A 13,683-nucleotide genomic window follows, 5' to 3' on the forward strand; every position below is an offset into this window, starting at 1 on the left:
GGTTGGAAGGGACCTCAGAGATCATCTCCTCCAACCTCCTTACCAGGGCAGGGACTCTGCTGCTCAAGGCTTCATCCAGCCTGGGCTTGAATACCCCCAAGGAGGAGGCATCCACAGCCTCCCTGGGCAGCCTGTTCCAGAGTCTCACCACCCTCATCCTGAAGAACTTCTTCCCAAGATGCAGTGTAAGCCTACTCTCCCTCAGCTGAACTGGAGTTCAGTATATTTAAGAGCAGAAACTGAGTTAAAAGGGTTTGGCCTTCCTAGTGGATCTTTTGGGACTCTGAACTTTATTTGAAGTAGATTGGAGGTCGAGCTGATGTACTGGCATGGTTCAAGTAGAAGGAGGTGACTGGTTTGGGTTGGATTTTTTCGTGTGAATCACTTCTTCCATACTTTTGTTATGCTGGGTCTTTTCTCTCTTATTTTCGTTCATAGCCATTGCACACAGATGCGAAAAAGCATTTTAATGATTTGGGGGAAAAAATCTTTAATTGCCAGTAATAATAGTTCCAAAGCCTTATATTTTTCTTCTTCTCCATTTCTTCCTTTCCCTTTTCATAGAGCTGGTGTGTTCTGATGGATAGAAAATGTGCCGCTGGCTTCATCTTTTTTCACCTCTTTTATTACTTTCTCCTTATTTAATTTTTCTCATTTTCTGCTTGGCTGTGCTCTCCTTTTTTTCCAAGCTGCCCTTTCTGGATGCAGATGTTTTTATCTGTGTACTTTTCTTTCAAGCTGCACTCCAAACTCATCATCTGTTAAAAACAATCTGCAAACCTTTACTGAGTTGATTTCTGATCATCCTTCTATTGTCTTGGATAGAATCTGGTCAGCCAGTTCTTGAGAGCAGAGGCCTCTGGCTGTCCCTGAGGGAGAATTAAACTTGTTTTGCACAAGCTGTAGTACCACAGTGTTGTATGTTCAGATGATGCTGAGGAGAATCTGCTACGATTGGAACATCTGCCTAATAAAATAAGAGCAGGGCAGACTAAGGGATTCATTCTCCTATTGATTACAGTTTTAAGACTGTTGTGTCCATCAGGAATAATTCTGATGGCATCATTAACAGTGCTGCTGATTCATTCCAATGTGGAGCTGCCAGCTGTCTGCAAAGCTAAAATGGCTGAGAATGGTATTTCCCCGTGGTTGTGGAGCTTGAATGTTATTCCAGGCATAAGAAGGAAAACCAGGAGAGGTTTAGACTGGATATTGGGAAACATTTCTTTTCTGACAGAGTGGTGAGGTGTTGGAACAGGCTGCCCAGGGAGGTGCTGGAGTTGCCATCCCTGGAGGTGTTCCAAGAAGCTGCAGATGCAGTGCTTCAGGATATGGTTTAGTGGTCGTGGTAGTTGGGTTATGGTTGGACTTGATGACCTTTAAGGTCTGCTCCAACCTTAGTGGTTCTATGATGTCTGTCTGTGCTTAGTTACAGTGTAGAGAGTGATGGACTACCTCAAAGTCATCTTATGGAAGGTTTATGCTTCAGTGGGGTGGTCTTAGGTTGATGTTGGGTTTGATGATTCTAGAGGTTTTTTCCAGCTGAAACAGTTCTGTGATTCTGCCCATGCTGTCTAAAGCAGTGACAATAAATAATGAGGCTCAAGGTTAAGTCTGGAAGCAAGCTAAGAGTCTGAAGTGCTGTACTTAGTGATTTGTTGGTCCAACAGTAGTCTTGTAGACCTGGTTTGACTTTTTGAACATGTGAGGTGAAGTGCAGAAAGAAATGAGGGAACAACCATAAAATGGCAGCTCCGAAAGTTAACTCTGAGTTTCTTGAGTCATATAAACCTTGTTCCAAACCATGTTCACTTCTGATTCTGTAAAATCCTGGTTTATGTTACAAGAATATATATATATATATATATATATATATACACACATATATATATTTTACATTACATGTCCATAATCCATGTGTTTTGCAGATCAGTGGGGAAGCTCAGGAGCTCTTTTCTGTCCGCCACGGTCCAGTTCGAGCTGCACGGATTTTACCAGCTCCACAAATCAGTAAGTATATATTGATTTGGTTCATAATTAAACATAATGGTTGGACTTGATGATCTTAAAGGTTTTTTTCAACAAGAACAATCCTATAATTCCATAACTTTTTGTTTTTAACAGATCTCTGTCCAGATCATTGCTATAACCTGGTGTATTGTCTACTTAGAATCAACCTGAGCCATTCTATGGTTCTCTGTAGATAATTCCATTTAATTTTAAACTGCCACCCCCATAATAGATTTCTACAAGGATTATTTACTTCTTTTTCTTCTGCTCCATGCTTTCTCCAGTTTCATCTTCAAATGTTAGCTTTGGTGCTGCTTCCTTTCTGGCTTAGAGGATATTTATGCTCAAAGCTCAGTCCAGAGATGTTAACGATTCTATTTAGAAACATTTATTATCTTTCACTTTGTGGAATAAAATATTGTGCTTCTAATATGACCAAGGGATTTGGGGATTATGTTGGACTACAAATTTTGAATGTTTATTTAATTATGAATTAATTAGTGAACTAAAAAAAAATAGCAAATATAGCCTGAGATATAATTGTTTAAATTATTGCAAAGCTAGTGAATTATAATAATTTAGAGTGTTTCAAAGAACATAAATGAAGACAGTTAAAGGTTTAATGGATGCATTTTATGTTGTCTCACTGATTTCCTGAGCAGAGGAATATACAAAGTATGAGTACGTGTGGTTCTGGAACTCTATTATAGGTTAAAGTAACTTAAAGAAAAATACTTTACAGGCATGTTATGCCTTTTATTCTCTTTATGGGAACACTGCATAAATCCTGGTGAGCTATGGGGTTTTGGCTCTTATGTGTGTCATTAAGTAATGGATGTCTATGCCCCTTCCTCTATCAGAGGAAAAAAGAGGAGAAACAAAAGTGTAAATGTAAATGGAAGTGAAGTAAATTAACTGAATAACCTCTAAGTTCTGGGGGTTTTCTGATAGTAAAATAGTGCTTTCTGATTTTTCAGTCTATTAAGTTGCCCTGCTTATGAACTCCTTCAAGCAGTTACTGTCTTTGTCTCTAAATTGCATATATTTAGCATCTGGCTATGGGAGTTGTTACATTAGAAAACTATTCAAATTAGCTCATATTGAATTAAGCCAAACCTTTTAAAAACATGTTTTTGGGCTCTTTTTGCATGGCTTGGTTTAACTAAATCTTTGATTAAAAAGTACATGAATGTATCATTGACCAGTATCTGGAATCAGATAAAAGTAAAGCTGTAATAAGAGGCCTTAGATAACTAACACATGAGCTTTAATGATTCTGAACCAAATAAAAGGAATTTGTAAAGGAGAAGCTGATTACCATCAGTAAGCTCAAACACTATTTTACTGTAAAGCTGTAAAAAGGGAATTATTGAAAGTAGGACTCTCTTGGTGGATGGATTTGGCACGTTCCTAGAAGCAGATCTTGGTTGGTGATAACAAGCTCATTCCCAGGTGTGAAAGGAAAGCTCATAGTTTTCAACCTGGTGACTTTACAGTAGCAGAACTTAATAGTTTGTCAACTGTTTTGTTAAAATCCTGCAGGCCTTTGATGTCAGATCCTCTGCTGCATCATGTGCTTCAGAGCATAAGAAAGCATTGTTTCAGAAATGTTATTTCATACAGGCTCATTTCAGGTGGGCTTACTGCAAAGGAGACCTCCTCAAATCTGATTTAACAGGTTAGAAGTGCTCCTAGTAGCAGGAATGTGGTGCAATATCTGGAGCTGGTCTTGCACCCTGCCAGTTTGGATCTGGAGAGGTTTATTAGCTCAGGCTCTGTGCCATGCTAGAGCAATTCACTGGCTCCTGGAACTGTTCTGACCTGGCAGCCATACTGCAATGTTCATGCAGGGTTTTGTCAGAGCTAGCAGACCAGGCAAGACCTGACCTGGCTCAGCACTCCAGCACTTTGATGTCCTTGTCTGTAGCATGGTTATGTCTGCAGCCTGGATAAGAGGTGCATAAAGAATTGAGAGATTTCTGTAAATAATGCTGGAAAATGCAGACATGAACTCTTCTCTGTGGACTGTTGCTTCAATGCCTTTGATTGTTCTCTCCAGCTTGCAATATAAAAGGCCTTTTTGGAGACTGAAGGTTTACACTGGGACCAGATTCAGGGCTTAAGAGAGGGGATGAAGTTGCAAAGCTAATATTCAGCATGTGAGGACATTTCTCTCTGGATGCTGTCAGTCTCAGAAATAAGAATACTAAGTCCTGGCACTTTGCATGCCACATGCTGCATTAGCTGCTGAGCCATCTGCTTGGCACAGCTTTTTAACATGCCCAGCTCTTCTTCCCTTGCAAATCTGGATGCTGTGATTGAGTTTTGTACTTATTTGTATGTGTACAGGTGCTTGCTTTGCTGGGCTCTGGATTTTTCTGTGTTTTCAGATGAAACAAGCATGAAAAGATGTGTTTGAAGAGAAATAGATGGGACTTTGTGGTTATTAGACGGGAGAAAACAGTAAGGTAAATGCAAAACAAAGCTGGAAATCTGCCAGTTAGATTTAGCCTCCATTCTCTGAAGAGGAAACTACAGAGGGTAACATCCTTGTACTTGATACTTTGGAGCAGAGGAGCCTGAGGGGTGACCTCATTCCTGTTGATAAAGATGTGCAGGGCAGTGTGGGAAGGACAGAACCAGGCTCTGCCCAGTGATGCCCAATGATAGGACAAGGAGTACTGGGGGCAAGCTGGAGCAGAGGAGGTACCACAGGAACAGAAGGGAAAACTTTTTCACTGAGAGGGTGGCAGAGCCCTGGAGCAGGCTGCCCAAAGAGGTTGTGGAGTCTCCTTCTCTGGAGATTTTCCAAACCTGCCTGGATGTGTTCCTATGTGACCTGCTCTGGGTGATCCTGCTCTGGCAGGGGGCTTGGACTGGATGATCTCTCGAGATCCCTTCCAACCCCTAACATTCTGTGATATGAAATAAAGGGGAAAAAAAAGTCAAAGGTACTGGTTGAGGCTCCATCCCTGAAGGCATTCAAGATCAGACTTGATGTGGCTTTGGGCAGCCTGATCTATTTGGAGGTGTCCCTGCTGACTGCAGGGGACTTTGACAAGATAACCTTTGAGGGTCCCTTCCAACCTGATGCAATCTGTGAATCTGTGAATGGTTAAAACAACTGTGAACCAATGTAACCTTCTAGGTGAAGGATTGAAAACTAAAATGAAGAGGAAAAGCTAAAATTGCTCGAGAGACAGAGTAGTTCTGCATGTGACAATCTAAAACTGTTGAAAGTTTAAATTTTGCTGCGGATTTATCTCTGGACTCCACTGCTTCCATCTTTGATGTCATTAAAGTAAAACCTGAACCTCAAAAGCTGACTCAGCTTTCTGTGCAGGTATACTTAAAAGAGCTATAATGTTTGGGTTGCTTCTTAAAGGAAGGCAGATGTGAGTGTTGTGGATGTTCAGCCACTTGGGTGGCTTAGTGGTTTGAAGCCCCTGAAGGCCAAAATAATTGCAGAGTGTGGCTAGTGGAGGAACTGGCCTTACAAGCTGAGCAAGCAGTGTGAGGGGTGGGTTGGTGTAAGTGGGTCATGCAGGTGTGCATTGAAGTCTTGGTGTTTTGTAACTGTTGTGTGGCTTGTTCTGCTGTAATGGATGTTAATGTGTGGGGATTAGAGAAATTACAGAACAAGAGTTCTCAGGCATTGCAAGTGGGGCTTTTATAGCTATTATAGGGCAGAATTTTGGAGGACAGCTATTAAAAATACTAATTTCTTTGAATCTGTGTGGACTGACTTGTGTGCCACCAGTTCAGCTGTGGCCACATTCATCCATGATTTAGACCAATGTACCTTAAACTTTCACCAAATTAGACTGATAGCTCTTAAATAGGTTTTTGTTTTTTTTTTTTTTTTTTTAACAAGATGCAATTGAAATAAACCACTTCTGCCTTCAGTTTGTGTGACTTCAGATTTCTAGCAGATGTTTCAAGGTCATTTTTTGGTTATTTTTTTTTTCTTTATGTAGAAGGCTAGAGAAGCTATAACAGAGAATCAGAGAATCATAGAAGGGTTTAGGTTGGAAGGTCACTTACTCCAACCTCCCTGCCATCAGCAGGGATGCCTCCCAATCAGACTTGGTTGCACTTGGCCTTGTTGAACTTCATGGAGTTTACTTGGTCCCACCTCTCAAGCCTGTCCAAGTCCCTCTGGATACCGTCTCTTCCCTCCAGCATGTCAACCAGATCACACAGCTTGGTATCATCTGCAAGAAAGCAGACACAAAATGGTAGAGACTGACAAATGTTACAAAAGATATTTTTTTAATTTTTATTCCTGAAAAACAGCAGCAAAATAGGGGGTAAAAACCATACAGGGTGACCACCAGCAACGTGGCCTCCTGCAGCTCCAGATACTGGTTGGCTGCTACACTGACATGGGGCAGGACCAGAAATGCAACACAATTCTCAAGTCAGCAGCTAGAGGGGTTTAGCTGACCAGGAGCTGCACTGCATTATTAAATGGCCATGATGAGATGTGATGAGTGGATTGCATACCAGCAAAATACACTCCATGGTGCATATGTGCTACTGCTAAATAGGTCAGGACTCAACATGGATCCAAAGCATTTCCTACCCAGGGGAAACAAGGCAACTTTTCATAGGTTTGAGTGGCTTTTGAATTCCTGAGCTTTCCTTTGTGTTCTTCATTAAGGTGTGTTGTTACTATTATGATTGGCATTCTTGAGAGGCCCAAGAGAGATCTGTTCACAGTTTCATCAGCTGTACAGCCTATAAGCTGCTTTGAGCTTATGTGTGGATAACCTTTTGACTCCATAAAGTTCTAAATGTTGATTTGTAGGAAATTTTGTTTAGCCATGGCTTTTTAAAAAAAATTATTTCCCCCACCCCCCAGTTTTAAGTCCACTACCTGAAGTTAGATTTATTTTTCAAATACATCTCTCATTTAGCTAAATGGAGCTGTAGCTAAGGTGGTGCCTTGTTGGCAGGAAGGACAGTTTTCATTACTTTAATTGTGTGATTTGTCAGGATTTCCAGCTTTTTCTAAAAGCTGTAGTGTTATATGACAGAATTAAAAGGATTTAGAATAAAAGGAGTTTAAGAAGAAGACTTTGCCACAGGATTGCAATACTTTTTTTTGTATTCTGAGGGGATTTAGCTGGCTGTTTTTCATTTCAGTCATCCTGCTGCATTTTGTTAAACACTCTGTGTGTGTGTGTGTGTGGAGCAGGTGTGCACCACGTCAGCATATCACACATGCAAATAAACACAATTTTACAAATCAAAATTAATCCACCATAACTTGGAGGATTAAATCCCAGTGTGGGACTGGAAAGGGTTGCTGACTCCATTAAGCACTGCAGAGAACAACACATGTCGCTTGTTGCAATCTCATGAATGGGACAGCTATTAACCTGATTTAGTGCCCTGCAGAGTCCTCAAAATAATGATCCTGGTCTAAAATAATGATCCTTTCTTACAGTATTAATATTTACAGTCTGAAAATCTGTTTGAAGTAGAAAATGGATTTGAGGAGGTTTAATTTTTTTTTTTTTAAATGAGAGTCTCAATAATTATAGACTGAAATCAGAAGTTCCAGCACCTATTCCAACCAAAACAATTCTGTGCTTCTGTGATCCTATTGTGCAAATTTTGCAAAGCTGTGGTTCTGTTGTGCAAATTCTTACAAAGCTGTGATCCTGTTCTGCAAAGTCTTACAAAGCTGATGACACCAAGCTGTGTGGTGTGCTGGATTCACTTGAGGGAGAGGATATCATCCAGAAGGATCTTGACAGGCTTGAGAAGTGGGCCAGTGCCAACAAGTTCAACAAGTCCCAGTGCAAGGGCCTGCATCTGGGTTGGGCCAGTCCCAGGCACAAATCCAGGCTGGGTGCAGATGGGTTGAGAGTAGCTCTGAAGAAAGAGACTTGGGGGTGTTGGTTGATGAGAAGCTCTCCTTGAGCTGGCAGTGCCCTCATGCAGTCCAGCAGGCAGCTGAGTAATGGGCGGCAGCCAGAGGACTGTGGCCATCAGGGCAGGAGAGGAGATTCTGCCCCTGGACTCTGCTCTGCTGAGCCCCCAGTGCTGGTGCGTCCAGTTCTGGTGTCCCCAGCATGAGAAGGACACAGAGCTGATGGAGAGAGTCCAGAAGGCCACAGGGATGATCCAAGGGCTGGAACACCTCTCCCATGAGGACAGGCTGAGGGAGCTGGGGGTGTTCAGCCTGGAGAAGAGAAGACTCCAGGGGGGACCTTAGAGCTGCCTTCCAACAGCTGAAGGGATCCTCCAGGAAGGCTGCAGAGAGACTTTTCCTGAGGGTGTCTAGAGACAGGACAGGGGGGAATGGTTTGAAGCTGTGAGAAAGCAGGGTTAGACTGGAGTCTATGAAGATGTTCTTTAGTATGAGGGTGGTGAAACTCTGGAGTAGGCTGCCCAGGGAGGCTGTGGCTGCCTCCTCCCTGGGGGTGTTCAAGGCCAGGCTGGATGAGACCTTGAGCAGCTGAGTCTAGTTGAGAGGTGTCCCTGCCCATGGTGGGGAGGTTGGAGTAAGATCTCTGAGGTCCCTTCCAGCCTAAACCATTCTATGAAGTTTTTACGAAGCTTTGATTCTGTTGTACAAACTTAGCAAAGCTGTGCTGTGAGTATTAAAAACTGATTTTTTTTGTTTTGTTTTGTCTAGTTGTTTCTCTGTACTCTCCACCACCCTTTATCCACTTGCTCTTCCCTCCTTGTCACTGAACATAGAAGACGACCATAAAGTAATACATAAATTCCTGTCTCTAATACATAAAAAAGAAAAAAGAAGTATATTTAAATACTTAAAGTAAAATCCTGGCTCCACTTAAATCAATGTCAGAACTCCTGGTAGTCAGCATTTCACCCTTAATGCTGAGAGAGTAGCTAAGTGAGCAGGAACAAATGGAGTTCATCTGTTATTGTATTGAAGAAAACAAATTAGTTGCCCGATTCTTAAGAAGAATATATGTTTCATTTATCAATTTACAGGTCAGTACAAACAGTACAGCTATGACTCATAAAAGCCCTTGGAATAATAGCAATAGAAAGAAAATACATTTGGCTCTTTTAGGTTACTTGTAAAGCTATTGTTGATGGTGAAGTTATTGATGTGACCCATTTGACATTCTAAATACCCAAATGTGTAGGAGGGAAGAGTTATCCTTCTGCAGATGAGGGTGCTGAGCAGGTTTTGTTACAAATTAATTGCATGTACCTGAGGTATTAATAATTAACAAGTCTGCTATGTGAAAATGTATATTGTTAATTGTTGTGCCTTTCTGAATAATTGATTTAGTGCAGTACACCAGTATTTGAGAATTAAAATTTGAACAGACGATTTCACTAATATTCTTTAGAGATCAAAGGGTTTGGTGTATAATGGAGGGGAAAAAAATAAAATTCCATTATTCCCACACATACATACCTGCCACACAATCACAGAACACTAGGGGATGGAAGGGACCTCCAAAGATCATCCAGTCCAACCCCCCTGCCAAAGCAGGATCACCCAGGGCAGGCCACACAGGAATGCATCCAGGTAGGTTTTGAATGTCTCCAGAGAAGGAGAGCAGTTGTGGAGTCTCCTTCTCTGGATACTTTCCAAATCTGCCTGGCTGTGTTCCTGTGCGGCCTGCCCTGGGTGATCCTGCTTTGGCAGGGGGATTGGACTTGATGATCTCTAGAGGTCCCTTCCAACCCCTAGTGTTCTGTGATTCTCTGATTGAAAGAGCTCCAAAATCCTGTCCAGACTTTGCTACTTGTTCTGTTCCTGCTGTCTCTTTCAGAAGCCTTTCCAGTGTGTTCATAGCCCTGGCTGCTCTTGTATTTCTATCCTTAATCTTGTACAGGCTGTGAATTTTGTATTCTATATTCAACTTCCTTCCAATAGCTTGAGCATCCCCAGCAGGCTCACTGCCCTTTGAAAGGTAACACCAACAGTCCATCATGATTTGCTTTTTTGTTTTTGTTTTCCCTCTTATTAGATGCCCAGAAATGTGATAACTTTGCTGAGAAGAGGCCTCTTCTTGGTGTATGCAAAAGCATTGGATCTTCTGGGTAAGACTATTCCGATGAATAAAGTTTTATAGAGAGATTGGAAAATCATCTAAATAAACCTCAATAGATACATCTTTAAAGCTTTATTCCTTTTTTTCTTTTTTTGCCAATAAGATAACACTATGCAGTACTTCTAAAGGCTATTTTTTTCAGTCTGTCAGCACACATTTGCGTGTAGCTTAAGCTTTTTAGAAGAAACAGAAAATAGAGACTCTTGATCTACAATAAATGAAGAGTTACTTGGAGTTTATTTTGTTCTCAGTGTAATCACAGTGTTATGATTAGCCCTTTTCTGATAGTAATCCTGGTCAGAATTATTACTGAGAAGTGTCTAAAGCCATATTTGTGTCTTAAAAAGGAATGAAAAGAGGCTTTCCAGCAGCAGTCATATACCAAATGAATTAAAAACACCAAAGAATTTCATTGTTACAGCCACTTGTTCTTAGCAAAACAAATGTTGACTCTAGTTCTTTGAGTTAACAGTCTTCTCCTGTGCTCTCTGGACAGTATTGTTCTATCACTCCTTTTATAAAAGAGGGCCTTAAGATATTTTGTGTCTGCTTGCTGTGTTGACTCAGATGATGCAAAGGATTTCTATCTATACCTGCAGGAAAATAATTGCTTTTCAAGGGTAATCCTCTACACAGTGACTCAAAGGCTAAAGAGTTGAAGTAAATCTTCTTACAGTAGTAGGACTAATTCTGTACCACACCCTTTTCAGTTAAGACTTTAATCACTCTGGGTGTGGAGGAAGTCTACCAAGTCTCTGTAAAATTCTCTGTGTATTTTAATACTTTGTTAAACCAGAATATTAATGTTACCTGTTTGAAAACAAAAGCCATGTAGGGTAGAGAAGTGAAGTGGCTTTCTGTTGATGTTTACAACTTGAACTGTCCACAGTGCCTTTTCTTTTTCTCCCTCCCATAAGTGTGTGTAATCTCCTGAATAATTTCTTCTAAATAAGACTGCATGTGACTGGTGATGCCAATAATGCTTTTGAAGGACTTCCTGTCTCAATGCAATGTATATGTAAAGAATACCTTGGCTAGAAAATCCATCATACCTTTTCTTTAGAAGCCGCTATCTGAGAAAGGAACAAACTCTAAGGGTTGCTATTTTCACTGTGTTACTGTATCCTTCAGTTCATGGCAAATATTTCCACAGATTATTGGTAGTTTCTGCTTTTTTATGAAGAAAAATCTCATACACCTTCAAAATGAATGGGTGGTTTTGTGCTTAATGTTGTTTCCTGTGTATCTTGATAGTTGTGGACAAATAAATCAGCTTCTTTAATCCTGTATCTGAAGTAAAGATTACATTTATTCTAGAGCATTTATTCCAAAGCACTTGATTTTCACTACAGTCATCTCCTCACCTACTTTGGAGATTATGCTGGCTATGGCATGAAATACTGCAGCTGTCAGCACACTCCTGAAAATGTGCAGGGAATAGGAGGCCTGTTCTGTCTGCTGAACGGCAGGTGAAATAATCAGTGAAGTGATGTGGCACTGACACTAAAATACTCCCCACTGAACAGAAAGGTAAACAAAGTGTCTGCAAGACTGAATGGTTTCCTCAAAGGCAGAGCAGAGCTAGGCCAGAGCAGATCCGGAAGTGAAATCCAAGTCTTCCAACACACAATCAGTTATGGTGGTACATTAAAGTGCATTGCCTGTCTTGAATAAAAAATGAATGAGATTGGACATGGCTATGACAAGAGGGGCAGTGTCCTTATCTCTGGGAGATGTAGTGTCCAAAGAAAACAGTTCCACCAGCACAGCCCCTCTGCCCTTATCCCCATCCTCACTGTATTGCCACTTTTACAGGAGAAATGTGTCACCTCCTGAAATGCTCCTGTGACCTCCAGCAGTTTTCTCCCATTCAGGTATTACCCAGGCTACCACAAAAAATCTGTCAGGATCATTTACCAAGGCTTTTCATCCTTTCCCACAGCACTTAGCCGTTGCTGCTTTCCGAGATCTTCGCCTCGACCGCTCTGAAACGGCGACTCGGTAGTTGAGAGTTGTTTTGTCTTTTAGGACTGTCTCGGTGAGGTACTGTCATGGTCAAGTTAGGAGCTGGGATTTCCTGGTTCTCACCACTAGTCTGCATGAGTGGTTGCCATCAGGAAATTCTTTTCTTTTCCTTTAGCTGTAAACTAAATTACAGATTCATGGAATGGTTTGGGTTGGAAGGGACATTCAAGATCATCCAGTTCCAACTCCCCTGCCGTGGACAGGAACACCTTCCACTCAAACAGGTTGCTCAAGGCCTCAGCCAGCCTGGCCTTGAACACCTCCAAGGAGGGAGCATCCATGTCCTCCCCAGGCAACCTGTTCCACTGTAAAGAATTTCTTCCTAATCTCCAGTCTCAATCTTCCCTCTTCCAGTTTAAAGCCATTCTTCCTTATCCTATCACTACAAGCCCTCTCTTACACATTTATACAAAGTAGTGAGGGAAATAATGATTTTAAAAATGTATTCTTTTAAATGTAGAACATTTTTTAACCTGGAATCCAAAGAATTTTCAATTAGTCATGAATTAATAACTTTAAAATATTGACATATTAAATAACCTCAGTGTTTTTCACGATCTCTCCTATGTACCTACTGTAATGGAGAGGAGTTCATTTTGTCTATGGTAATACACTGGGACTTATTTCCTTCATTGTGAAACAAAGCTAGATATAAAATTACTTGATAGAAAATAATGTTTGTCTAAAATCAGTGTTCAGATTTATGTTTCATTCCTGGGCTTGTCCTTTACACAGTGGAAGATATCTCTTTGTTAATTTGCAGTTTACCCAGCAGATCCCCTGATATTTTACATGCTGCCTAATATGTCCTAATTTGAAGTCTTAAATTCTTTGTGACAGTCCTGGGTGAGAGAATATGCTTCAAAAAAAATTATGTTAGTGTATCTAAAATTCCTAACTTTGAAATTAATTTCTGGAACCTGTTTTATGTAAAACATCTGAAGAGAGAGATTTGCCCTGAATCTAAATCCTTACGTTCTCCCCAGTGGGTGTTTTACCAGGGAAGAGGAAATTTGTATTTTCTAAGCTTTTGCCCTGCATCTAAGTTTCTGACAGGCTCTTGGTACACATGTTTTTATACTTTAAAAGTCAAACTTTCCATCTAGTAAAATGACTGAAATGTCTAGCATGGGGGTTGGTCTAGATGATCTTTAAAGGTCCCTTTCCAACCCAAACTGTTCTATGATTCACTATATAATCTTCTCAAAACAATAGTTTTCACAGCCCCCAAAAAGGATGCAGTCTTGACACATAAATGGGAAACAGATTGTGTTCTTTGGCTGATGCTGCCCTGCTGGTTTAGATGTTGGTTCAGCCAACTTCAGTCTTAGATTACAAGATTTGCAAATTAAAGGAAAACCAAAAAGGAAAGAACATCTGCATAAATTTTGTTTGTGTGGAGTTTTGGAGAGGCGTGTTTACTTTGTTCTCAGGGCTAAGATAAACAAAGCTTTATACCCACACAAAACAAATTGCTGGACTTGGTTTTTTTTTTTTTGGTACATATTAATGAATTTTCTGGGTGGTGAAACATCAGATTAGTAGTCTGTAAAATGAACAGAAAAATTGTGGGTTTTTTTCCTTCCTCAAAAAA

General features: G+C 40.7%; 1 protein-coding gene across 1 annotated transcript in view; it reads left to right on the plus strand.

Annotated features, from left to right (window-relative positions):
- BCAS3 (BCAS3 microtubule associated cell migration factor) overlaps nt 1–13,683 on the plus strand; it is a 372,406-nt gene that overhangs the window by 16,978 nt on the left and 341,745 nt on the right. Inside the window, exons 6-7 of the mRNA XM_054394123.1 lie at nt 1,929–2,010; nt 9,981–10,053. Of these exons, the coding sequence (XP_054250098.1) occupies nt 1,929–2,010; nt 9,981–10,053 (155 nt within the window). The remainder of the gene's footprint in view (nt 1–1,928; nt 2,011–9,980; nt 10,054–13,683) is intronic.

The sequence above is a fragment of the Indicator indicator genome, chromosome 30, assembly GCF_027791375.1.
Source record: "Indicator indicator isolate 239-I01 chromosome 30, UM_Iind_1.1, whole genome shotgun sequence".
NCBI classification, from domain to species: domain Eukaryota; kingdom Metazoa; phylum Chordata; class Aves; order Piciformes; family Indicatoridae; genus Indicator; species Indicator indicator.